Below are 27,858 nucleotides of genomic sequence, written 5' to 3' on the forward strand. Positions count from 1 at the left end.
AGGATGTGAACCGGAAGCGCAACAACAACGTAGTGCTGACAAGTCGCGTTGTCATGGTGAATTCACTTGACAAGTAAAACCTGTTGAGTCGCAGTTTATACAACACGTGGTCATGGCTGAGGCGGCGGAAAATCCCGAGTTGCGCTTTCTGCAAGCGTTCTTCACACAGGTGGGCTCTTTCTCCAGCGAGCGGGGTCGGGAACTTCTCGACAAGGAACGAGAGAGCAGCCGCAACGTCGGCGGCTCGTGGCCATCCTTTGTGGCGGCGCTCGGGCAGCTGGCCGCGACCGAGAAGGCCTATCATGCCATGGGCTTTCTGGGGAGTAAACCCGGTATGTTACCGCATTCATCGGAAGGGACGGTCTGTATGTCACCTGTGTCGTACAGGTGGGGAAGTGGGATCCACTCTCTCGATGACGTCACGCGGTGTTTTCGTTGGTAAAGTGTGTAACACAGACTTCACCACGTAATACCTGATCCATGACAACGTATGGGGCCCATTACATGTTTGAAACGTCATGTTATTACTTGGCCCATCTCTCAATGGTGAAGAATCACTTTAAAAATTAAATAATTCTCTTATCCAGATCCGGATTCGGATCTACACCAAAATCGAATCGATTCTTCCTTGTCACACACTCAACATGTCCACCAATTTTTGTCCGAATCCGTCCACAACTTTTTGAGATATCCTGTAGACAAAGGCAAAAAGTGGTGAAAACTGTGGTGTCGTGGTAGAGGTGCTCCAAGGCAGACACGAGCGGGGGAACAGTTCAACCCTGCTTTATTGCACGAGCGAGAGCGTGAGCGTACGTTGCCCGTAACTCCCCTTTATTACGTACTCGATGCACTCTACAAGCCACACGACTTACAGGCTCCCAGGCCACAACGGCTACAGCAACTACGACGACGCCTCAGGCGGCGCGCACTCCTATATCCCGCGCAAGCACGTGATTGTGGTGAATTAACGTGAATCGAGGGACATGACGCGGGATCACATGTTGTGCGTCTCGCGTATAAGGGGAGGTCTCTCTGCGGCACGAGTGATTGTCCCCGGGGCATTGCTATTGACATCGGCTGTCCACTTGATGCTCGTTAACTGAAGGTGCTCATTGACTGGTGAGAATGGAGATTATATCGAACTCCGTGCTTACGCGGATTTAGTCTGCAATGGTTAACTGCACATGTATACGTTTCTGCTTATGTACTCCTAGCTGAACCTGTATTTCCTGGTGTGCCCACAGAAGCGGCTCCAATCAAATGGAATAAAGCCTAAACTCTGAAGGTTCATCTCTCGCTCTCATTTCAATTTATTCCATTTAATTTTCTCGGCTCTCTCAACCAAAGATGGACAAGATCTACAAACCAGAGAGGTTCGACGCAGACCCAAACACGACTGACGCAGAAATGAAATGGTCACATTGGTTCTGCTCCTTCTCACACTATCTGACCATCATCGCGGAGGGAGCTGACAAATTTGCCGCTCTTGTGAATCATGTCTCGCCCGGCGTGTACAGGCTCTTCTCGGGGTGCGACACTTACGAAGCAGCGATCGACGTGCTGCAGGCGCTCTACGTGAAGCCCAAGAACGAGGTATACATACGACATCTTCTCAACACACGCAAGCAAGCAGCCGGGGAGACAATCGATCAGTTCCTGCAAGCTCTGAATCAGCTGGGAAAAGACTGCAGCTTCCGGGCGGTAAGCGCCGAGGAACACCGAAAGGAAGCCACACGGGAGGCATTCATCCAAGGACTCAGATCAGCCCACATACGGCAACGCTTACTAGAGAAAGCGCAACCCACTCTTGACAAGGTAGTCGATCAGGCTCGAGCGATGGATACGGCTCAGCAGCAATCTGAGTCATTTGGGACACCGATGCTGCTCATGAACGCTGCTACGATGGGAACCCAAGGAACCCCACTGGCACAGACACAGCCAGACATGAGGGATGGAGAAACACCCGAGGAGCCGGATACCCAGACCTCGTCAAACTCCTCAGCAACTGCTCCGGTCGGTAAATGCTTCTTTTGTGGGTACAAAAGGCATCCTCGTCAAAAATGTCCCGCCAGAGATGCCACATGCATGAATTGCGACAAGAAAGGGCATTATGCCAGGGTATGTAAATCTACTCTAAGGAGGAATAAACCCACTTCTGCGGCTCTCTACTCGCAAAATAAATTGACTGCAGCCTCCCCGGGGAATCTATCCAAGGCTATCATCAACGTGCGAATTAACGGGCATATGGCTGAGGCACTGATTGATACCGGTAGCTCTGAAAGTTTCGTCAACAGCTCGCTAGTGAAGGGCAGGAAATGGGTAATCCACCCGACTGACAATACGGTATGCATGGCCGCCACCTCACTACAATCCCGCGTACGAGGGTACTGCAATGTTGAATTGGACGTAAAAGGGTACACGCATCGGGATGTAAAGGTGCTGGTGCTTCGTGATTTGTGCGCAGACGTAATTCTGGGTCATAATGTCCTCAAGCAGCACACGAGCGTCGAAATACCCTTTGGAGGAAGCAAGCCTCGTCTAATTTTAAATGCGCTGACCACCGCGGAGGTGACGTACCCCCAGCTGTTCGCTAACTTGTCGCCGGTCTGCAAACCGATAGCGATCAAATCGCGGCGATATACCACTGCTGACATGAATTTCATCACTTCAGAAACCAAGCGATTACTGGAGGAGGGAATTATAGAACCGAGCGATTCGCCATGGCGCGCACAGGTGTTAGTAACCAGCAGTCAGAACCATAAGAGACGGATGGTTGTCGATTATTCCCAAACGGTCAATCGCTTCACCCAACTCGACGCCTACCCCCTGCCGCGCATAGATGAGATGGTCAAACGCGTGGCCAATTATAAGGTATTCAGTACCATCGACTTGCGAAGCGCCTATCATCAAATTCCCATCCGAGAGGAAGACAAACCGTACACTGCATTCCAGGCAGGGCGGCGCCTCTACCAGTTCAGAAGGATACCATTCGGTGTCACGAATGGAGTAGCTTGCTTCCAACGGGTTATGGACGACATCATCTCAGATGAAAACCTCGAAGACACTTTTGTTTACGTGGATAATGTCACAGTGTGCGGTAGGGATCAGAGGGAACATGATAGGAATCTGGACAGATTCTTGAGCATTGCTGGAAAATATAATCTGACTCTCAACTACGAGAAATGCGTATTCTCGGCAAGGTCAATTGACCTTCTCGGCTACACGATAGCCGACGGCACAATTAAGCCTGATCCTGAGCGATTGCGCCCGCTCCGTGAGCTTCCACCACCTCAGGACTTGCAAACAATGCGCCGGGTGATCGGGATGTTCGCTTACTATGCAAGATGGATTTCGCAATACTCCGAGAAAATACATCCCCTAGTGCATTGCAAAAACTTTCCACCAGATGCCGCTGTCGTGAAAGCTTTCCACGATCTCAAGGATGATATCAGTAAGTCCGTGGTTTTATCGATCGACAGCTCGGTGCCCTTCGTGGTGGAGACCGACGCTTCAAATCACGCCATAGCTGCAACACTTAATCAGTCTGGGCGGCCGGTCGCTTTCTTCTCGAGAACTCTCTCTAGAAGCGAGCAGAGACACTCGGCAATAGAGAAGGAGGCGTACGCCATCGTTGAAGCGCTGCGGAAATGGAGACATTATTTACTGGGAAACCACTTCACGCTCGTTACGGACCAACGATCCGTGGCTTTCATGTTTGATGGGAAAAATAACGGGAAAATTAAGAATGAAAAAATTATGAGATGGCGGATAGACCTAGCCTGCTACAGGTACGACATTGTTTACCGGCCCGGGAAGGAAAACCCTGCTGCAGATACCTTCTCCCGGGTCTACAGTTCGGCAACAATCAGTCAGGCTTTGCAAGACCTCCATGTGTCTCTGTGCCACCCAGGGGTAACCAGGATGGCACATTTCGTACGCAGACAAAATCTTCCCTATTCTGTTGAAGATATTAAACAAATGAATGCTTCATGCCCTGTTTGTGCTGAACTAAAACCCAGATTCTTTGGCGCGGCATCTGGCAGACTGATCAAGGCTACTTCCCCCTTCGAGAGACTAAACATCGACTTCAAAGGGCCCCTACCGACCGAAACAGACAACAGATACATATTCACCGTTGTTGATGAATATTCAAGGTTCCCTTTCGCGTTTCCGTGCTCGGATATGACCTCGGGCACTGTCGTAAAATGTCTCTCTGACCTCTTCGCTATGTTTGGGAGACCTTCGTACATACATTCAGACAGAGGGCCGTGTTTCATGTCGGCCGGGCTAAAACAATTCCTATTAGAGCACGGCATAGCAACTAGTCGAACGACGGGTTACAACCCACAGGGAAACGGGCAGGTGGAACGGTATAATGGAGTAATTTGGAAAGCCGTAACTCTGGCGCTGAAATCGAGAGGACTGGGCCCCGAGCGATGGGAGGTTGCTCTTCCTGACGCAATGAATTCCATACGCTCTTTGCTCTGCACGTCCACAAATGCCACTCCTCACGAACGTATGTTTACTCACCAACGACGTTATGTTGACAGTCAAACGGTGCCCAACTGGCTGACCCACCCCGGTACAGTGTTCATGAAACGCCCGGTACGACAAAGCAAGTATGAACCGCTGGTGGAGGGGGTCGAACTCATTGACACTAATCCAGAGTATGCTCATGGCAGGGAGACCACTGTGTCGGTTCGCCATCTGGCTCCCTCAGGTACTGGCTCCCCTCCTGGCACTCCTCCTTCTGACATTTCCCCCCCAGGAACTCCGCCAGGCGACGGGGCTGCCGCGTTCCACCCGAGAGCGATCGAGGAGTCATCCCCGGCACAAGTCGAGGCTCACCAAGAGGATCGGGAGTCTCCCTCAAGTGAAACTGCCGTTTACTCCCGGAGAGGTCGACGAATAAGGCCCCCTCGACGACTCAATCTGTAAAGGAGATTATCGGCATTCTCGCTGCTCATGCTCCTATATGCCCATTATATCATATATCGATGCTCATTTCCATGCTCCTACAACTCAAAATAATCACTGCTTGGCATGTATGCTCCTGTAGATCAATTAGTCCGCGTTGCTTGAAATGTATACTCCTATAGTGCTAAAGCAATCATGGTGTGTAAGATGGGCCCCTAGTTACATTTTAAAGGTGGGGAGAATGTGGTGAATTAACGTGAATCGAGGGACATGACGCGGGATCACATGTTGTGCGTCTCGCGTATAAGGGGAGGTCTCTCTGCGGCACGAGTGATTGTCCCCGGGGCATTGCTATTGACATCGGCTGTCCACTTGATGCTCGTTAACTGAAGGTGCTCATTGACTGGTGAGAATGGAGATTATATCGAACTCCGTGCTTACGCGGATTTAGTCTGCAATGGTTAACTGCACATGTATACGTTTCTGCTTATGTACTCCTAGCTGAACCTGTATTTCCTGGTGTGCCCACAGAAGCGGCTCCAATCAAATGGAATAAAGCCTAAACTCTGAAGGTTCATCTCTCGCTCTCATTTCAGTGATCACTCTAACCACTCCTCCAGCACGCTCCCCCACATCATGCCCTGCCCCCGCAGGCCCGCTACACCGCACTCCTCCCTCCTAAAACCATGATTATTAAATGACCATCATCATAATAAGCATAATCAGCATAGGATACCATGAAATAAAAGCAGATAAGGTACAAAAACGATAATAACCCCAAAAAGAAAAAGCATAGGTAATCACACCATATAACGTGTCGATGCGAGTGAGTGGAGCTGCAATGGACAGGTTCCGAAGACTGAGTTGCACAACGAACCCACAAAAACCCTGACTGCGTCACAGATATCAAGAAGCAAGGCGGGAAGCACAGCATCACTACGCAGCAGAAGCGCCCCCAGGCGGCTCATGCTTCCAGAAGCGCCCCCAGGCGGATAATGCTTACACGCCTTCCGGCGAGGTCGCGGCGACCTCCTGAGCGAACCTCCCCCGGCACCATCAAACGCCCCCGGCCGACAAGGCGGCACATCTCCCCCAGCCAGACCCGAATCAGATAAACATTCCGAGCCCGGAAGCCCGCTGTCTGCAAGCCGTGGCGCCAGCGCAAAACCCGACTGGCCTTGGGCGGGGACGCTGAACAGCGCCGTCGGCTGGGTGCACCAACAACCCCATAACAACCCACGCATTACAATCAGCTGAGATTCCAACGTACGCCCAAACGGCCTCGGGCGAGAACAGAGAGTTTCGCCCCAGGCGCCAGGCACGTCTGACCTTGCCGAAACCAGAGGTGGGGGTAACGCTGAACAGCGAACCAGCCCCGGCTCTGAGTCGATCTCTGAGATCCACACGGCAATTGGATGGCAGCAATCCCATACAAACCACACATCAAATCCAGTCATGTCATAAATCAACAACAACATCGTCTGCGCAATTGCAAACTTCTTTTTTCGTGCAGCGCGTTCTCCCAAAATAATCCCCACATATGATAGAGTAACAACCCGTGGCCCGCCCACGCAGCGGGAGGTCAATAAAACCTCTTTATTTGCCACGATCGCCCCCAAAGCCTTCATATCACATCGGTCATAACGAAAATCCCATTGACTGATCCCAGCCAAACATATTCTCACACACGAACTGTCGGCATTTATTTCAACAACGTTAAACTGCATCACTTGAGCAATGAAAATCAAATACGCAACGAACAGCAACCCATTAACCACATCACGTGTCCGTCTCTCGGTTGTCGTCGTGACGTAGCGATGACCTGCTTGTCGTCGACAGTCACTATCCGCGAACTTCTTGAACGCGACGGGCTCGCTGCAATTCCCCGCTGAAATCACCTGAACGACACGGGCGCGCATTGCACCATGAGCGCAGCTGAAGCGCGAGAGCTCATCGCGGCTGGCATGGCTCCCGTTGCTCCCGAACCGTACATCATCGTCGCAGGAAGCAATGAACGGCCGCTCCCGTTGCATCGATGCGGCTCCTGCCGCCAGAACCCCGCCCTCGGGTCTCGAAGTAGGCACCGGCGCACCTGGAGGTACGAACTGGAGATCCAGCTCGAGGTGCGCCAACCAGTCCCGGCCCAAAAGGGCGGGCCCTCCCCTCGTACCACAAACACCGAGAGTAGGGCGCTTTGACCCCGGTAGACCACCGAGACGTCTGCCACCGCAAGCGGTGCAATCGCTTCGCCGGTGTACGTGCACAGCGACAAGGTCGTCTTGACCAGGCGGACACCGCGAAGACTACGAGCCGCCCGCTCGCCCATGACCGACACTGCAGCCCCGGTGTCAACGTGAAACATGATCGGCTCGCCATTCACCTCGACCTCCACTGTGATTGGTCTTGTCACCTCCGGACCAATCGAAAACAGACTCAACATTGGTTGCATCTCCTGCTCCGGCCCGCCAGCATCGCTATGCCCCGGCTGCAGGCCGCTCCCCAGGTCACTGGGGTCGTCCCGCACCTCGCCATCCAAGACCTTAATGGAGGCCCCCGCCATCCGACACACACGCTTCAAATGTCCCACCTTGTGACAATGCAAACACACGGTGTTCTTATACGGGCACACTCGTCGCAGGTGTGGACCACAGCACCCCTGGAAGTCCACCTCGCTCCCGGTGCGGCCGCGCTGCGGCGCGCGCTCCCGGCTCGCACCGCCAGACGCGCGCGCGACCTGGGGCACCTGGGTCATCGCGTGGACCCCGGGGTCAGCCGACATGCCCCAGCTGGAACAACTCATTACGTCCTGGTCGGCGATGGCGCGGACATCCGTGAGCGTCTGCTCGACAGCCGAAGCAGTCCTGACCGCTGAGTCGAATGTAACGTCGACACCGCGCATCCGCAGAATGGCTGCCACCATCTTCGCGTCTTGCAGACCCGAAATAAAACGATCTCTGAGTCGCGCCGGACGCTCCTCTGTCGTAAACTTGCAAGCCACGGCCAAATGCTTCACCCGTGCCACGAAATCTGCAACGCGCTCCTCCGCACCCTTCGCGAGGTGATCGAACTGGTACCGAGCGAGCTGCAATGACTTCTCCGGCAACATGTGGGTCTTCATCTTCTCCACGATATCCTGAAACGACATCCCGTCATCACTGGGCTTATCTGGAGCTACCAAATCACTCAGCAGCCGGTAATGCTCCGTCGACAGCGAGGCGAGCAAGATCGACTTGCGTTTGCCTTCATCATCCACATCATTCGCGTGGAAATAGCAGCCCAACTGTTCAGAAAACAATTCGAATCATCCCCGACAAAGACGGGCACGCGACCTTCTGTCATGCTTGAGCCGGCCGTGCCGGTGAGACGCCTGGCCCCGGAGCCTGTGCGTGTGGCGCGCGAAACCTGCGATGCGCTCTTCGCGATGCGCTTCTCCGGGACCTTCGCCCGGCGTCGACCTCGAACCGCGCGGGGTGCGCTGAGTTACTCGCTGCCGATCCGAACCCAACCACCCTGCACACGCCGATCCGATCCCATCCTCGTCACCAAACTGTGGTGTCGTGGTAGAGGTGCTCCAAGGCAGACACGAGCGGGGGAACAGTTCAACCCTGCTTTATTGCACGAGCGAGAGCGTGAGCGTACGTTGCCCGTAACTCCCCTTTATTACGTACTCGATGCACTCTACAAGCCACACGACTTACAGGCTCCCAGGCCACAACGGCTACAGCAACTACGACGACGCCTCAGGCGGCGCGCATTCCTATATCCCGCGCAAGCACGTGATCACTCTAACCACTCCTCCACCACGCTCCCCCACATCATGCCCTGCCCCCGCAGGCCCGCTACACCACAAAAACATAACCTCCACTTTCGGTGGTGGCGGTAATTATCAGATCCGGATTCGGATCTTCACCAAAATCGAATCGATTCTTTTTGCATGTGTAGTATTTATATTCCCTCCTGAAAGTTTTGCTTCAAGAGAAGAAAATGTTGTTACGGTTGTGGAAATTCACAGATCACCATTCAGGTTCCCCGAAGATCAGTTATGTCGATAAGTGTGTGTTCAGATTAGATTTCCCCCCCCCCCCCCGGATGTCTAAAGGGATTATTCGTGTCACCGGGCTGTGATCTTTGAGTCTGCCATTATTCTTTTGCTCTCTTTATTTTGGAACAACCACGACTTCAACAACCACAACCGCCTCTCAACAACCACGCCATCCCCACCACAAAGCAACCACAACATCGCCTCACCTTCATCTCCATTACGCCGCCATCTTTTCGCCAGCCACGGCGAATCCCAACGAACAACACCTCTGCCACCAGACGCGGGGACTCCCTCGTTGGGGCGGGAGCCGATGATTCCTGCAACGTCCGCGTGGTTGATGATTTCACCCACGTCCGCTCTCTCTGCGTTTCGCGAAGAGATCGGATCAGAATCCCAAATGGGGCGGAGCCAGGGGGGTGAGAGGTGAGAGATCAGACCTCACCCACGGACCCCATATACAGGAGCGCTGAACGCCAAGCAAGCAGTCTGTCGGGGAGCTGCAGAGAGTGGAAGTCTGGAGTCGAGCTGGCGTTGAGTTGGAGGAAGCCAGCAGCCTGCCAAGGTTCAAGTCCAGTGGAGGGCAGTCAGGGTCGTCGGAGCGCAGCCAAGCCTGCCGTGCCACGCAGAACTGCGGGAAGGTGGAGAAAGCCGGAGAGAGGTCGCCAACGCTGAGGAACGGGTGAGCTCTTAAAAGAGCATCAACTCTCGAAAGAGCAAATGCCCGTTCGTTCCTCGGAGGTGTCGTCAGCTAGGCCCGAACCACCAGACCGCACAGCGGGGCCTGGGCCAAGCAAGTCGCGCAGCGCCAACTGCCGTGTCGATGAAGCGTCGAGGGTCAACCAGCGAGTCACCACGAAGGTGGCAGGTAACCAGCACGGCCTCTCGGAGCTCTTGCGGTCCCCACAGCTCCGTGAACTATTAAAGGCCCACGAGGTCCAGTTCTGCCCTTTTCGTTCCTGGGGTTTTTCTTTGTATGAACAGGTCAGGTTAGGGTCAGGTATGGGAGCATGTGCCAGAACAGCGCGTCACTGCGTCCACTTTCCGTCGGTACTCCAGGGGCCTCCGTCTGGCCATCCCCCAGGCAGATGCCAGGCCCATCCCCATCTCCTTGAGATGGTGGTCAACTTGCTGCAACCATGAGGCACGTGGTCGGCCCACTGGCCTCCTCCACTCATGAGACTCCCTCGCTGAGAGAATCTGGTGAGCAGGATCAGCATCAGGAAAACGAGCCACATGTCCATACAGCCGCAACTGACGCTCACGGACTATGCAGGTAACAAATCTCATCCGAGTCTCTCTCAGCAACCGCTCGTTGGACACAAAATCCGACCAGCGATAGCCAAGGATTCTCCGAAGACACCTGGTACCAAAGGAATTAAGTCTCCGTCTCAGATCCTTGGTCAGAGTCCAAGTCTCGCACCCATAGAGCAAGACTGGCAGTACCAAGGACCTGAAGACTCGGACTTCCGCACAGGTACCGGCAGCGCCACTCCCCATGATCCAGTGAATCCATGACTTCCCAGGCCCGACCCAGACGTCTATTGACCTCTGACTCGCAGCCAGCAGAGACATGAATATCACTGCCAAGGTAAGTGAATCTCTCCACGAACTCAACATCCTCACCACAAACAGACACAGACAGGACAACAGCATCCAAGATGTCACCGAAAGCCTGGATCTTAGTTTTGACCAAAGAAACCCGTAATCCCAGCGGCTCCGACTCCTCATTCAGCACCTCGAGGGCCCCCAAAAGGATGTCTAAAGTCTCCGCAAAGATGACTGCATCGTCTGCAAAATCAAGGTCCGAGATCTTGACATTCCCAAACGATGCACCGCAACTTGATCTCTCTGACATCCTCCCTAAAATCCAGTCCATACAAGTGCTGAAAAGTGTGTGGGCAAGTACACATCCGTGACGAACTCCAGTAACAACTGGAAATAAGTCAGAGGTGGTACCACCACACTTCACAGCACTCTCAGAACCAGAGTAGAGTTCAGACATCAGATCGATCAGTTTTGGTGGCACCCCACGAAGACCAAGAATCCTCCAGAGGACATCCCGATTCACTGAATCGAACACTTTACAGAGATCAACATAGGCTGCAAGCAGCCCCTGCCGAAACTCTCGTCTGCGTTCGGCGAGGACACGAAGTGCAAGGATACGGTCAATCGTTGACCTCTTTGGTGTAAAGCCTGACTGCTCTGGACGCTGGTGCTCAAGCAGATGGTGGCGAACCCTATCGAGAATTATCCGAGCAAAGACCTTGCCCGGCACTGAGAGCAGCGTCACCCCTCGGTAGTTGTTGCAGTCTTGGCGATCACCCTTCCTTTCCAGAGAGGGACAACAAGGCCCCTCTTCCAGTCAGTTGGGATGATGCCTGTGTTCCAGGCAGAGCACAAAACTGCATGCAACGACACGAGTGCAGCATTTCCACCAGCCTTGAGAAGTTCGGCATGGATGCCACAGATCCCTGGAGCTTTTCCCCGTTTCAACTGGTTCACCGCAGCCCGTGTTTCCACAAGCGTAGGTGGACCACAGTTGATTCGAGGGTCAGCAACAGGGATTGTAACACCCTTGACGTCCAACTCGACAGCTGGGGGATCAGCCTGGTACAACCGCTCAAAGTAACCGGCCCAGCGGGCCTTCACTTCAGACTCCTCTGTCAAGAGCCTACCACTCTCTGCTCGAACTGCAGTGCTCCGAGGGATGGGCTTGGATGAACGTAATGCGCGAATTCCCCTGTAAGCGGGACGAGAATCACCTGTCCACAGGTGATGCTCTACCCCCTCACAGATTCCTCGCACATAGGCCTCCTTGTCCACCCTCAGTGCACGTACAGTTTTACGCCTCAGCTCCCTGAACAGCTCAGCTCTGCCATTCAGCCTGGCCCTGCGACTCTGGTCAATGGTATCCAGTGTCCCTTGAGAGACAAAATTCTTCTTTGCCCTGCGGTGATTTCCAAGACATCCACCGGCAACATCAAGGACGGTGGTCTTAAAGGCGCTCCACAACTCTTCAGGTCCCCCCAAAGCACCCAGACCCCCCAAGTGTCCACTCAGCCTGTTCGCAAACTCCTCAGCTACTCTCTCATCCCTGAGCTTGGCAACATCCAGCCTAGGCTGGGATGGTACCATTCTCCAGGATTTAAGGTGCAGCTTTAGAGTTGCTACAACAAGCCTGTGGTCAGTATTGAGGAACTGAGCACTCCGGTAGACCCTGCAGTTCTGGATCATCCTCCAACGACTGTCAATGAGGACATGGTCAATCTCCTTTGCCACACCGCCAGCGTTGGAATACCAAGTCCAGCGATGAGCTTGTGGGCGCTGAAACCATGAACTAGCCACCCTAAGTCCATGACTTCTTGCAAAGTCAAGGAACTTAGTGCTATTCTGGTTCATAGTTCCTGACCCATGGGGACCAACACACACCTCATAACCATCCCTATCAGTTCCAGTCGATGCATTGAAATCCCCCAAGACTAGAAGTGTATCTCGTCTGGGGCACTGATCAACCACAGACTCGAGCGTGGCGTAGAATGCATCCTTCACGGTGAGATCACTCGCCTCAGTCGGAGCATAAACAGAGACCAGGGAAATAACACCCAAGGAGTGACGAATCCTTAATCTCATAATACGCTCGTTGACCGGTGTTACCTCAATTATCATTGGGGTCAGCTTATTGGACACAGCTACAGCAACTCCTTGGGTATGGTAACCATCAAAGCGACCAGACCAATAGTAGGTGTAACCACCCACCATTATCTCGCCGCAATCCGGTCTCCGAACCTCAGAGAGAGCTGCAATCCCGATGTCCAAACGCTTGAGCTCAGATGATAACAGAGACAGGTGATCATCCTCTCTTAGGGATAGGACATTCCAGGCACCCACCCGAAGGGACCGCCTCATGTTAACCCAAGGAGACCGCCGTCTGGTGGACGACACCTCAGCACCACTCCGACACACTCTCCTGCAATCTGACCCAGGGATGTTACCCCGTGGTTTCCCTCCTATCAAAGATTGGGGGTCCCGAAGGCTTTGCCCAAATCCCGTCATCCGGTGAGCTGCCCTGCGAAGGGAAGCTGCACAGGAGGTACTCCCACGGAGTGGGTTTTCAGATTTTTTTGCGTTTTTGCGTTTTGCGGAATGAAGGGTTTTACGGTGGCCGCAGTGCAAATCCTGCCACCAACCTCCTAATAAGAAGTAACCCAACTGCAGGAGGACGTCTGCAGACACAGTTGGGCACTAGATATGGATGGCCGTTGGCTCACAAGGAGCTCCTCTGCCCTTTGATAGTTTTGTTTTTAATCCTGCTGGGTGTCCATATCCAAACACCCCCCTCACCAGAAAACCTGGTGGGGGAGACGGTTTAGTCGCCGACAACCCGACCATGGAACAGGTTAGTACAGGTTTACATGGTACCTGTAGCAGGTCACAGATCGAACCTGACCTGACAAAAAATGAATGTTGTGGCACCATGTCCTTAAGTAGAATTGTAATAAGTGTACTTAATAAATAGAACGGTTGTAGTTCTTTGTCTTGCTCGTTCCTGCATTGCTTTATTGACTACATGATTGCATACGTGTATGACTGCTTACGTGTGTATAAATAAATGTCATTGTTTGAATATCCACCTGTTCGTTGCGTCCTTTCCCTCAATTGACTGCCATTATTACGTTCGAGATATTAGCTGACTTTTAAATAGCCGGTAAAGTAATCGCATCCGGCGGGGCTTGGCGATATACACCGCTCGGCAAATCGCAAACGGAGCGAGCTGCTTAAGCGGCTCATTTCCAAGAAGGTCCCGGTGAGGTGTAAATCCCCGGCATTTCTGTCTGCGTGCATACTTAGGTAAATCGACAATTCGGCGATCAGACCCTGTCGCGCGTGCACAGAATAGTTGGCTGATTTACGGTGTGATTAAAAACACACCCGTAGCTGGATTTCGGCGTTGATCCGAAAGCTGCGACTAGATTTGCCACGTCCGGTGGGCACGCGGCGGCGATTCGTTAAAAGCGGTCGCTCGCACGCCGGAGTGGTGAGAAACTATAACAATATGAATGAACCCCAAAATACCACAGACCATGCAGCAGGTTCATATGGTGCTTGTTGCTTTTACAGGTGGACAATCGTTTTTTGGTCGAAAGGACACTGTACGGAACTCCTATAGCACTCTTGCTGCTGACCTGAACCGTTTGAGCACACAGGGCTCAGGTGCTGCAGTCCCTCTTCTTGAGGAGCTGCTGTCCCACCTGGCCGGACAACTGGATGCCTTCGTGCGTGCCCGGCAGGAAATGGCAGATTTCTATGAACGGCTGTACAGCTTGAGCCTGGGTCGAAACTGTTCACTAGAAGGTCTTCCTTCTGCTCTGGATGCCATAGTCCAGAAAGTTTCATCCAGGTGATCAATCCATAACCCCTTTTGGTATTGAGGGTGAGCGTGCTGGAGTTTTACCTAAACGGTGTTATTACACTCTCTTATGTAACTGTACTGCATTGCCATGCAAATCAACTAAGGACATTTCAATTGGAAGAGAGTAAACCTTCAAATATTGCAGTGGTTATGTTCCTGGAAAATGCCGCGATAGTTAAACCGTGATAGTGGAAACAAAGGGCCAATTGGAAAATGGGGGGGGGGGGGGTGAGATTCCTGGGCTTCGAGGAAATATTGAGGAAGATGGGTGGCAGCCAGAAATAACACATTACAATTGAAATAAACATATAAATGAAATAAATATCGAATAAAATTATAAGGGCGCTCGGTAGAGCACGTACCTCCGCCACGTAATGCCTGATTCACGAGAACGTATCGGGCCCAATACATTTTTGAAATATCATACTAATATATCGTTTTTGGCCCTATCAATGGTGAAGAATCACTTTAAAAATTAAATAACTCTTGCATCCAGATCCAGATTCGGATCTTCACCAAAATCGAATCCTTCCTTGTCGCACACCCAACCTGTCCACCAAATTTCATCCGAATCAGTCCACAACTTTTTGAGATATCTTGCTATATATTAGTTTAGCCCTATCTCTCAATGGTGAAGAATCACTTGAAGAATTATCGGATCCAGATTCGAATCTTTATCAAAATTGAATCAATTCTTCCTTGTCATACATCCAACTTGTCCACCAAGTTTCGTCCAAATCCGTCCACAATTTTTTGAGATATCCTGCTCACAAACAACCAAACAAGAAGATGACGTGCTGAGCACGATACTTGCAAGATCTATAAAATTTATTTGACTGAAAAAAAAATTGGTGGTTCAATTCAATGATCAAATGTGCAACTCCTTCAAATTTCAGGTGAATCGGATGAAAATTGACAATTTTCAAAATCCGGCCTATGTTGACCTTTTGGCCAATGTGGACCGACAAAATAATTTGCTGGTTCAATTCAGTGATCTGAAATATAAATCCTCTTCAAATTTCAAGTCAATCGGACGAAAATTGAGGATTTTAGAAATACCGACTTAGCTGTTGACCTCAGGCCTATGTTGACCTTTTGATCGATGTTAACCTCAAAAATAATTTGCGAGTTGAATTCAGTGATCTGAAATGTAAATCCTCTTCAAATTTCAAGTCAATCGGACGAAAATTGAGGAATTTAGAAATCTCACCAAAGTTGTTGACCTTTGGCCTATTTTAACCTTTTGACCTCAGAAACAATAGGTTTCTTCCTTTTGATAAACTCTTCCATGTGGTGAAGTTTCGTGAAGATCGGTTTAAAATTGAGACCTGTAGGCAATAAACAGATAAACGGACAGAATAACAAAATCGACTGATCAATATACTTTAAAAATATTTGGTTTGGCAAGTAACAAACAACAGACAGACAGAGAGGGGTGAAAACATAACCTCCTTCACCTTCGGTGTCAGAGGTAACTAGAAAGGCACTCGGTAGAGTGCATACTTCCGCCACACAAAGCTTGATCCACGAGAACATATCGGGCCCAATCCATTTTTGAAATATCATGCTATTTATCGTTTTTAGCCCCATCTCTCAATGGTGAAGAATCGCACCAAAAATTCTCATAGTTGATCCGGATCTTCACCAAAATCTAATCGGTTCGTCCGTGTCACACACCCAACCTGCCCACCATATTTCATCCAGATCCGTCCATAACTTTTTGAGATATCCTGCACACAGACAGACAAACAAACAAACAGAGAGGAGTGAAAACATAACCTCCTTCACCTTCGGTGGAAGAGGTAATGAGCATAAACACAAGAATTTAACCTTTTTATTTTATTCCAAAACAATGAGGTGATTTTTACAAAGCAGCAGTGTGGGTGATGATAAAGATATAACGTTCTCTGTCGTAAATAGTAATCACAAGACTAAGCTGAGGAAGATGATGATGCTGCGAGAGGGGTGAGGGTGAAGGTTAGAAAGATGTGGATGTTGAGCTTGCGATGGCTGTTGGGTCATCAAGAGCACGACAAAGTCACCTTCTGCATTGCCACATCAAAGAAGGGTAAGACTATCCTTAGCCATCTTGAACCCCAGAGCAGATCTTTCCTGTTTGGACAGGAAAGTACGAGATGGCATCCTCTTCCAAAAGAATCCTGTGTCTTCAGTGTTAAAAACCTGCTCCGGCATAAATCCCTTGACCTTGATTCGTTCCATAAGCTGCGGTGGGTAGTTTTGCGCAGCATCATGGTCTACCATGGTTGAACTGGAGCCTTCGGCCCCGGGGTGCCTCGTGGAAACGTTGGTTAATCTGCAATGATTTCTCCCATCTCACTGGTCCACTCAAAGGAGTAAATCCGCAATGGTTTCTTTTGTTCACCGATCCACTCAAAAGCACCTTTTTCTGTGTTTGGTTATCAATCTAAACATGAAGCACTTTTTCCCTCCTTTCAAGAAGAGGATCACTGGATTGGAATGAGACTTTTGCGCTCGGCTGCCAGGAATACTTGCACGGATATTTGACTCGCGTTTACCGCACAGTCGATCCATCGATCCCGTAATGGCGGCCCACAGATACCGCACTTTCACCTCTTGCCAGTGTATTTAACAACTCCATTTTTTTTTTCGCACAATGTTATAACCTTTCTTTTTTTTTGTCCATAATTAATTAATTTTAATTAATTATTTTAATTTTTTTAATAAGATTAATTGTGTCCATAATTTTACGTTTGGCACCATTATTAACTTTTGTGTGGTTAATAGTTCTTGTAGATCTGTCATGACAGGATTTCCGTATGTCATTTCCTGGTCAATGACTACTCGTTATTAAACTTAGTTTCATTCCCATATGCTGGTCTGATTACTACAATTAACGGTGTGCGGGAAACAACAAAAGGCTCGTAATGGGAGGTAATTGCACACACGAATGCAACAATGACTCCCGAAATGAAATACCGCAATAACTAAATCAGAACACAATAGGTTGCCTGCGATTGGTTGAAACCCGTGATATTTGAGGGTTTACTCTACTCTTGTGTGGATTCTGAAACTGAGGGCCTCACCAAACAAAGCAATAATAGCTTGTAAATCGTAGATTGACTGATCTTGCAAAGATAGCTAATTTAACCAACATCTACATCATGACAGCAAATTCTTTGATGACTGAGGTTTGGGAGAAGGGGAGTTGAGGACTTGAAGTCACATTTTACATTGCGTAGATGTCCTGTGGGTCCATGCTTGTTCCTTCAGAGAATTGATGGTTAACCTCTGTGCGAGTCAATTAGCATGTGAATCGAAAAGTGGGGTTAAGCAATTGGTTCACTTCTGTCTGTCTTTCTGTCCACAAACTTCAGTTTATGATCAAACAACAACTTGATTTCACTTGAATGTTATATTTTGAACACTAATCAGACCATGAATCGGAAAACAAACCTGTAATGTGGCAGTACCCTGGCTCTGAATTCGTCCTGATCGCACATCCGCAGAGAGGAGTGAGATCGTTTTTTCATGCTGTCTGCCTGTCTGGCAGTCAAATGAAATTGAAAATCATTCCAAACAAGAAACTTACTGTTTTTAAGGATGTCACAAAGGACACAAACAGACACGAAGAACTCGTGTAACATGTTGCATATGGTGGTGTATAAGACTGCATCAACGGTGCTAAACCTCCAGAAATATTTTTTTTAAGACGACCTTTAAAATCATTATTTATTTCAATGAAATTATATACTCGAACTCTGCATGGGGTAAGGTGTTCTATGAACTCTCTAGTTTAGTTTTTGGCTTGGATTGTGGGTTGGAAAGAACTTGTGAAGTTCTAAAGTACCAATTTTACATTCGTCCAACTTGGTGAGTAAAATTACAAAGCCTGCAATTTATTTTTTAATGGTATTGCCAATTCCTCCTGCCTTACCAGGTTTCATCACCCAACACTGAGTGGATTGAGTAGTAGCTTTCAACTTGAGGTGGAGATACTGGCCCACCTTTTACAAGCCCAACTTCAGATCTCCTCTTGGTTCTTCTTCCCCTCCCTCATGAACCTGCATGCATCACACACAAAGCTTGCCAAGTGGACTGCACAAGGCACGGAGCACGCGCGTGAAGCGGTTCAACGCAAACCCCTGTTTGGAGGTTCAACACAGCGTAGTTTGCAACCACCACACCTCCATCAGTGGCTGGTAAAACAAAATAAACTAGAAGGGCACTCAGTAGAGCGCATACCTCTGCCATGCAATGCTTGTACCACGAGAACATATCGGGCCCAATACATTTTTGAAATATGCTTTGTATTGTTTTTGGCCCTATCTCTCAATGGTGAAGAATCACTTTAAATATGAAATAATTCTCATATCTGGATCCAGATTCAGATCTTCACCAAAATCGAATCAATTCTTCCTTGTCACACACCCAACCTGTCCAAATTTCATCCGAATCCGTCCACAACTTTTTGAGATCTTGCTATATATCGGTTTTGCCCTCTCTCTCAATGGTGAAGAATCAATTTAAACAAGTTCGAATTGTGAACATACCCCGTGGGAGTTCATTCGTACAACTCTCAGGTGACCGATAGCACGGATGACAGATAGTTTTGAAATTTGGTAAGATTTTCATCACATCAGAAAAAGAAACCAGAACACCTCACAAGAGTGAGGCTCGTGTCATATCATTTGCGACTTAATTTTGCGTTGGGCATCGCCCAGCGCATTTAATTAATTAATTTTTTTAAACAACAATTTTAAGAAAATGGGCTGAAAGGCCGTTTCTCGGCCCGAAGGGCCGAAATCTCACTTTGGGCTCAGTTATTGCCTGGGGAATGGTCTCGAATATACCTGTCAAGTTTGGTTCAGTTCCGTTTACGAACAACTGAGAAATAGCAATTTTTTTTTCAAACGGGCCAAGAGGGCCGTTTGTCGGCCCAAAGGGCAATAATCTCACTTTGGGCTCAGTTAATGCCTGCAGAGTGACCTCAAGAATATACCTGTCAAATTTGGTCCGGTTTCTTTTGCGAAACCAATGACTCCCTGCACTGCATTTTGTATAAAACTTGCTTTTCACATGACCATTTAAAAAAAAATTATATATATATATATATTGTTTGCTGAATTTTTCGATATATCGGTGTGTTCAAATTTCAAATGTTGGTGTATGAATATGAGAAATTATACCAACATAACCGGTATATTGATGTATCGCTTGACCCAAGGGACGACACACGCACACAAATTCCTGTCACACTGGGTTGAATATCCTGGGTCAGAGTGGCGACATGTCCAGGATTGTGAACCCCAGCCAAGAAAATGCTTCAGTGGAACTGATCCTCCGTATAGAGCATGTTGGTTCTTTACATGACCAAACTCTCATCTCTGGTTTACGACATGTGTAGCAGCATTTTGATATATCAATCTCATCTTAACTCTTCTATGTAATTGATAGTGTACAGTAAAAAAACAAAGTTTGTGAGTTTGTCGCTTTTTGTACGTTAGTTTTTAAAAATAATTGTTCATTTATTCATTGGTCAGATCAAGCAAATATCCAGAATTCTTGTAGTTAATAACCAATGGAAATAGAGGTTTTGCTTTCACTCTTCCTATCTGATTGTACCGAATGCAGAGCAAATTTAAGATGATCCTTTTGGCCAAGTTTACATTCTACTTCCATGAGATATTGAGCCAACAAACAACATCGGAGATGAAGACACTCACAGCAAAGGTCACCCCTGACCTCTACGGCAAAACCTGCAGCTTTATTAAAAAAACTGACGCTGTCAACGTCTTGCTTATTCTGGACGTCAGAGGCCCACAGGAGATCTTCAAGGTATAACTTTAATCTGAGTGCCCACAGTCTCTATTTTAAAATGATTCTGTCATGCTGATGAAATATTTCACGTGTAAAAATGCTCAGATGAATGTTTTCCCTGTTAAGTGACCAAAACTCAAAGTTTCAAAATATTCTTCTCAAATGGGGACAGTGTCGATTCATTTTCAGTCGGCAGTATCTACCAGGCCCTGATGAGAGGCACTGTTATATTCTTTCACACGTAGCAGGTGGCTGCAGCTTTGCATCATTGCTGAGAGTGTCGCTATGCTTCTGATGCAGTGCCCCCCTGTAGGTGAGAGCAGGAAATTGTAATCTGGTTGTGGTGCCGGCAATAGCTTGCCAGCAAATGCCAGTGATAGATGGCTGTCTTCAGGAAGGACACCACCGTGAGATCTTTAACGTCCACCAACTAAAGCCGGCAGATGGGACTTGCAGTTTAACGTCTAACCGAGGGACGGCACACACATTGATGAATCTGCTTGCGAAGCACCAGGATACTAGTTTATAGTTGGGTTGAGATTCAAACCTTGGCGAGACAGTTCAGAGATGTGTGTGTACCTCTCGGCTATCCTGTCAGCCCTAGATAAGTACTAATGATGTGTTTTTGTTATTATCATTGTTGTTATTGACTTGAAGCCAACTCATTGAAATATAAAACAAATATTTTTTTTGAGCAGAATTTGGGAAAAATTATTTGCTTGCACACCTGATCCATAAATTTATTTTCTACTTTGTGTCTCTCAAATCTTAGGGCCATGGCTACCACCATCCCAACTCGGTGGGCAACAAGGGTGCATCTGAGAGCTGCTTCACTGTGGTCTCGCTCCCGACGGAGCGTTCATCCCCCCACTGGGCAACGGTTTGCACAATCCTGGTAGAGCGAGCGAAAGAATTAGCATCGTTAGAAAGAGTTATTTTTACTTACAATGAGACCACCCAGAGCTGCTATTACCTCGTGCGGCCCGAACCTCGATTCACCATTGCCGCCATTTTCGAGAGCCGGAAGCTTGAAAGAGATTCTCACGTGCAAACGTTTCTTCTGGAAATGTGTGCGTCTCTTCGTCCGTGCAAACCTTACGCGAGCATTAAGCCCGGGTCCAAGCATTAAGCAGTGCGTTGAAATGGCAAACTCTGAAGGTCTTTCCATGAGCCTTGACTTCTTTTTTTTTTTCAATACTTTTGCAGCTGATAAAAATAATTATTTGGCTTGAGTGTTGAAACCTTGAACTCGCATTGCTGTGAATCATTGTAGGATGTGTTCTCCATTCTGCTTGGCATCATTGGGTTGCTGATAAGTAATTGTTTTCTTCGTGTTTCAGTTTGTATCCATGTTTGTTTACAGTAAATGTGTAAAACACTGCAGGCTCGATTCCTTCCTTCTCTTCACACGTGATGTTCCTGCACCCTCAGCATTACTTATTGATAGGTTTTGTTAAATTTACCATCCTTCATACAATCATGATATCTTGCTGTCATTGGCAACAAGCAGGGGTACCTGGCATTGCCTGGTATATTTTTTTGTGGGGGCTGAAAACTCTTTCCTACACCCTCAAAGGAATGGGCTCGGGGATCATTTAATATTACCTTTCACGTCGCTACAAAGTCTGAGGCACTATACAGCAATATTAAAATGGCTTGTCACAGTCACCTGTCCAACTCACAATCCCGTTAGATTTGCGGAAATCCCGTGGAATTGCAACTGTCAAGTGACCATGACCATGAGACCTGAAACCAAGAGATTGCTAAATCGACTTCGCACTTAGAGATATGTACTGTACCCTTCAAGGTGGTCACAAAGTCCGCTCACCCTCCCCTTCGCCCATCATCATCTGCCCTGGTACGTTTCGCATATACAAATATCTACATATATATAATGTATGTTCATGTTAATATTTTGCTTTTTTATGAGAATAAAAGTTCTGTGTATTCATAGTTTACATTTATACCTCTTCTGTGTTCATTATATTTATTTATCAGGTTCTGTGGAGGGGTAACAGGAATTTGTAAACACCTTGTAGATTATTGGCTGAGAGGCATTGTAAAGGTGTTGCCTTTAAGTGGAATTTGATTTTATTTGTCGAATGGATGCTCGTGAATGTACCGTTGTTTCTGGATCAAGTTTGCCCCCCGATATATAAATATGGTGACTTTCAGGATGAAGAAGTTGTACCACGAACTTTGACCGCTTCTGGAAGAGGTATCTTTGTATTTCAATGTCTGTTAATTGTTTTGTATTTATTTATACGTATGTGTACATGAATATCACGGCAATTAATCAAAAAGGCTTCGGCACTATACAGCGATTTTAAAATAAATAAAATCGAACTTTTTTTTGTTCAAATTTTTCCAAAAAATAATTGTTTTTGCCTCAAACACTCTCTGGCATTCACTGATGAATCACGAAAGGTTTGATGAAGATCAATTCAGCTTATCTGAGAAAAAATGGCAACACACGCACACACGGCTCTCTTTAAGGTCCAGATACAACTTCACCAACAGGGTGTTGTTCCAAACTAAGCACACTTAGCCTGGGTTTGAATCCTGACCTGACGAAAACCTGTCGGCTGGGTGCTTTGCAGACGAGGTTGCATCACTGAGTGCGGCATCCCTCGCATGGACATTACGCTAGGTGTGCCTTCTTCTCGCATAAGTTTTTGAATGTTAAAGATCCCAGTGTTCTTCATGAAGAGCAGGCGAGTTATCTCCGGCACCCTGAACAAATTATTAATTATTGCCTGAATTGGGTGTAGTTGAATATAAAGCCTGGCCATCTTGGTCTGAGAAGACATTGTTCAGCTCTCTCCTGTGGCTGGCCCCACAAGAATGGTCAGATTCATGGGAACTGCTGAAGGAGTAGTGATAGTAGAGTACTGTATTCCAGCTTTGGCAGTCACTGATTGATGTCATTCAAATACTCCAAGTTCCAAGTAATAAGGACTTACCAGATAAGATCATTGCCTGTTTTCACCATGATGTTAAATAGTGATACCTACATCTCGTATATATATATATTGTTGCGGATTCGCGCCCGCCGGCGTGCTGACGGCCACGTAACTCGAATCGCGGCACGTCGCCCACCGGACGGACAATCCAGTCGTGACCCTAACGCCGGGAACCAGTCACGGGTGGACCTTTCGGTCTCACCGCGATCGAGCCAATCAGCCCCCGCGTGGGATAGGGTTGCTCGCCAAATTCGACCTACCTAAGTACCCACACGGAGGGTAGACCGGGCGATCGCACCTCACCGCAGGTCGACTTCGGACACGGGCCACTTAAGCGACCCGTTCCGTACTATCGGGATAACCGAGCGGTGTTATTCGTCGACCTCGACGGTTCGATTAATTATCGGGCGTATTCAGCCCACTACCAACCCTTTACGTGAAGCAAGATGAGGATTCAATGAAAGAAATGACGAAGCGAAGCGGGAAACAGTTCAACACAAAGCACATTTATTCGCGATGAACGGAAAGCACACATATTCAATTCCACCAAAAGCACATAGAAAAGGAAAAGAAACACAATGCAATTTTACACAAAAAGCAAATGCGACAATGCAGATCTAATACCGATTACGCGAGCACACGGCAACACTTATACAATTTTACTTCACAGACGGCGCCGACAACACATACCCAAAACCAAGGAAAAGAACACCCTCAAAGATGAGGCGGGCCTGAGGCCGAGACCAGGTCGGGCCTACCCGTCTGGTGATGAGACGCGGAGCGGCGATGGTGCCTCAACTCCGCGGGCCTCGCGGACAGTGTCTGGTAGGGGGTGGGAAAAGGGGGCCCCCTTGGTCGCACTATCTCAGCGCGGGGGGAAACAGGAGGGGGTTGCTGATGCTCGGGGTATAGAGGATTTCTACTCTGCCTCGAGTCCCGCGACGAGCGTCTCCACCTCGGCCAGGTCGCGCCGTCGGCCTCCCTGGTGTGCAGCTCCCTGCACGACGCGAGCACCCCCTCGTCCGCCCTCGCCGCCTCTCCACAGCTCCGTCTCCTTTTGCTCCGACTCCAACGCACACGACGACGACCAACTCCTTCTTGCTTCTTCTTCCCAACTCCACCGCCCGCGAAGTCTTAACTCTCTATCCTACTGACGAACGCGGTCGCTTATATAAGCCCCGTGGCTTCGCTCTCTCATCTTTGACCCCCTGCCTTCGACCTTTCACCTCGCTCCCCATTGGCCCGAGAAAAAGTGGGCGTGAATGCTTTTTGATCCATAAATTTGCATATAGCGATCGCCCTCCAACGCCCTGGAGGTGGGGCCAAATCGCCCCTCGCTCACCGATTGGACGGAACAAAAGTGGGCGTGTGTCGTTTTTGATCCGTTTTTGAAGTGGAAAATCCGTGGTTTTGTACACGCTGTTCGGCGCGCGCCCTGCACGAGTCCAACACCGGTACCCACAAGCGGCGCATGAACGGTGGCGATGCGACGGTTGCGAGGTGTGACGTGAAGCGGCGCCGCGGTGGGTGGTTGATGTTGTGGTTGGTGGTGGTAACAATGGCGGTTGGTCCAAAATAAAGATAGTGAAAGAAAAACGGCTATCCTGAAGAGTCGCAGCACGCATGAATAACATTTATTCCCACTAGACAACGGGTTTGGGCCTAACTACACATATACTTATGGAGATATCTCACCTAAGGGACCTGAATGGTGGTTTGCGAATTTGGTAACCACAACAATATATATATATATATATATATATATATATATATATATATATATATATATATATATATATATATATATATATATATATATATATATATCTTCCCTCTCTCTCTTCCCCCCCCCCACACACACACACACACACACACACACACACACACACACACACACACACACACACACACACACACACACACACACACACACACACACACACACACACACACACACACACACACACACACACACACCTCCCCCCCCTATGTTGGATTGTCACCGGGAGAGCAGTACTTTTTGAGATCAGGATTGGGTGGGGGATGGAGGAGAGGTTGAAGAGTTCTAATGGTAGGGAAGGGGTTTGAAGGATTAAAATGAGGAGAGGATTGATCCTATAGAGTTGAAGGGGGAGGGTGAGAACTTTGGGTTGGGGGGGAGGCAAGATGGGATGGAGTTGGGAGGGGGGTTGAAGCTTTGGAGGGGAAGAGGACTTTTGGTGTGGGTGGGGGGTTGAGTTGTCAGAATTACATGTGTAAATTTACTCATAGTAAAAATGTAATTGGTCACGTGTGTGTGTGTGTGTGTGTGTGTGTGTGTGTGTGTGTGTGTGTGTGTGTGTGTGTGTGTGTGTGTGTGTGTGTGTGTGTGTGTGTGTGTGTGTGTGTGTGTGTCACTGTAAGGGGTGACAGCATCACCATACGGGTAATATGATAGTTTCAGTAAAAACAGAAAGGCACACCTGTGAGTACAACTACCTTCCCACGAGGGCCTGGGTCTTGCTTATTGGGGAACTTTGGTGGTGCCTTCAGTTTTGAATATCATCCAACATGTACAACACTCGTGATATGTCTTTGTGCTTGTGTTTCCCAACACCCACTATCTTTTTACATTCCTGTCCAACAAACATCCTGTATCAGATGTTGCAGAGGCCACGTTTCACCGCAACGCACCGATGCAGCAACGCAACCACCCGAATATTGCAATGGTCCTAATAACCTGCATCCGGCAGGTTTTGCCCGCATTTTCACTTCCAAACCCACTGAACTGCTGATGCTGCAATGAACCCGCATTCGATTTACAAAGAACGTTGCGTTGCCAAACAGGTGAACACCGTTTAACAGCCAATCGGAACGATTCAGCATCCTTGGTGTTGTAATGGTTTCAGCGTCCACTCTGAGTTTGGGAGATCAGAGGTTCAAACCCTGGCCGAGTCGTACTTAAGACTGGTTTGTGCTGCCTCCTTGCTTGATGTTCAGTATTTAATAAAAAGGATAGAGCACGGACAAACAACCATCGGTTAGTAATAATAGCGCAGGCTTTCAGGCATATTGTGACAGTGAAAACACTCACTCACACACACGTTCCTCTTTCTGCAAGGCATCCAGGTATACCTGTATAATTTCTGGCATGTAAACCATTCCACTTCCCCCACTGCCACTACCTTTCTGGAATTAACCATTCTCCACATCAATTAACCTCACGGTTTAACACCATTGCAGCAGCATTTCTCATTCCGTGGCCTCTTCCTTCGATTTTTTTTCCTATCGATCGTAATGGCTTCAATTTCGAGTGACGAAGGATCGAATTTGCTGGTGACTCCACCTAAAAAAGTGGGAAATAATTTATTAATTTCCAACCGGTAAACAAGGATAGTAAGAAGGTATTGTGTGCGGTAGTCGGTGAGCACCACTTGTGTTTGGGACCGAGTTCGGATATTCCGCACACAAGTCGGACATCATATTGGAAATTGAACAAAACGAAATGTACTTTTAATAGTTTTCATGAATTTCATATCATGGTGGTCTCATGTAGAGCTGGCAGGATGGCCAAGACCAGTAGAGGTACCCACACTCGCCTCTAAACTGTCCAGCATGGGTTGGAATCCCGACCCAGCTATAAACTGTCATCCCGGTGTTTCACAGGCAGAGCGATTCATCAATGTGTGTGCCATCCCTCGGATGGACGTTAAACTGGTGTACCGTCTGTCGGCATTAGTTAGTGGGTGTTAAAGATCCCATGATGTCCTTCGTGAAGAGTAGGCGAGCTATCGCTGTCATCCTGAACAAATCACAAATTCCTGCTCTAAGTTCCTGAGCCAACCAGGATTGCAGCTTCGTAACCGCTTTGGCAGCACATAGAGTATGGATGATGATGATATGGTGTTGGTTGTGGTTGTGGTGATGTTGATGAGTCTTGTGCAACCTTTTTTTTTGTTTTGTTTTGTTCAGAAATTATGATATTACGATGCTTTTTGTTATCTTGCCAAAACGAAGTTTTTGCAAGATATGTTAGTCAGGTTGTATGTTTTTTTTTTTGTCTGTAATCACGTATAAAAAATTCTGCAGAGCACAGTTATTATTGGAAATTTTTGTAACTTCGCATATCAGAGGCCTATAGAGGTCCCTTTCAGTGCACAGAATTTTGAAGGTCAAGGTCAAAGGTCAAGGTCACTTTGTCGCAAATCAGGGGAGTCGACGAAACCCTTATTTTTTGAGTAATTTTGATCGGATCGTCTTCAAACTTCATGGGAATATAGTTCATGGTCTGGCGCTCAGCTGATTAATTTTTGGTGGCGATTGGCCTTGACCTTCATGGTTAGCGCCTGAGGTCAAACATTTGACCCCAAGGTTAAATTTTCAAGTTTTAGGAACCATATCGTGTGGTACCTCAAATTGAACACCTCGATGAGTGCTTTCTAGATATGTCAAGCTTGAGACATTATGACGTCATTTGGTGAGGTTATGAGGCAAAAGCATATTTTTCATTGTTACTCTGTAGAACGATTCTCATCGGAATCTCTCGTAGGCAGAAAATCCTCAAGGAGTCGCTCCTCTGTTCACCTCAGTGTGACCTTAAAGAAGTCACACGTGGTCACCTTTTGGCAAGGTACGGGTCACCCTGCGGGTGACATTGGTTTATTTAATTATTTTATGTGTAACACCAGCTTTGGACTTTACCTTCTGGAGAAGAGTTTTTGTTCCCAGCGAGACTCTCAGGAAGGCAA

At 48.3% G+C, this 27,858-nt stretch overlaps 2 protein-coding genes across 3 annotated transcripts in view; both read left to right on the forward strand.

Moving 5' to 3' along the window:
• Positions 1-5: 5 nt before the first annotated feature.
• Positions 6-21,549, forward strand: KICS2 (KICSTOR subunit 2). The gene is made up of 5 exons (XM_085852928.1): positions 6-332; positions 14,078-14,357; positions 18,289-18,550; positions 19,983-20,186; positions 20,941-21,549. The coding sequence occupies exons 1-5, from the start codon at positions 113-115 to the stop codon at positions 21,295-21,297; spliced, it is 1,323 nt and encodes a 440-aa protein (XP_085709054.1). The 5' UTR covers positions 6-112; the 3' UTR covers positions 21,298-21,549.
• A 684-nt stretch (positions 21,550-22,233) lies between these two features.
• The window catches only part of LOC147014737 (peptidoglycan-recognition protein SC2-like), a 44,865-nt gene continuing 39,240 nt past the window's right edge, over positions 22,234-27,858 (forward strand). Inside the window, exon 1 of one of the 2 annotated variants that reach the window (XM_085852930.1) lies at positions 22,234-22,386. The gene's annotated coding sequence lies outside the window, so the exon portion shown is untranslated. Of the gene's footprint in view, positions 22,387-27,666; positions 27,741-27,858 lie in introns of those variants that run through there. The other variant, XM_085852931.1, reaches the window with a different exon arrangement.

The sequence above is a fragment of the Eptatretus burgeri genome, chromosome 13, assembly GCF_056783735.1.
Source record: "Eptatretus burgeri isolate ZD-2024b chromosome 13, Ebu_testis_v1, whole genome shotgun sequence".
In the NCBI taxonomy this organism is placed as follows: Eukaryota; Metazoa; Chordata; class Myxini; order Myxiniformes; family Myxinidae; genus Eptatretus; species Eptatretus burgeri.

Excerpts from the sequence above, each read along its gene's own strand:
- KICS2 (XM_085852928.1), top strand. The coding sequence starts at position 113 with ATGGCTGAGGCGGCGGAAAATCCCGAGTTGCGCTTTCTGCAAGCGTTC. Across the intron at positions 333-14,077 it reads CTTTCTGGGGAGTAAACCCG|GTGGACAATCGTTTTTTGGT; the intron begins GTATGTTACCGC and ends TTGCTTTTACAG. Across the intron at positions 18,551-19,982 it reads CACACCTCCATCAGTGGCTG|AGCAAATTTAAGATGATCCT; the intron begins GTAAAACAAAAT and ends TACCGAATGCAG.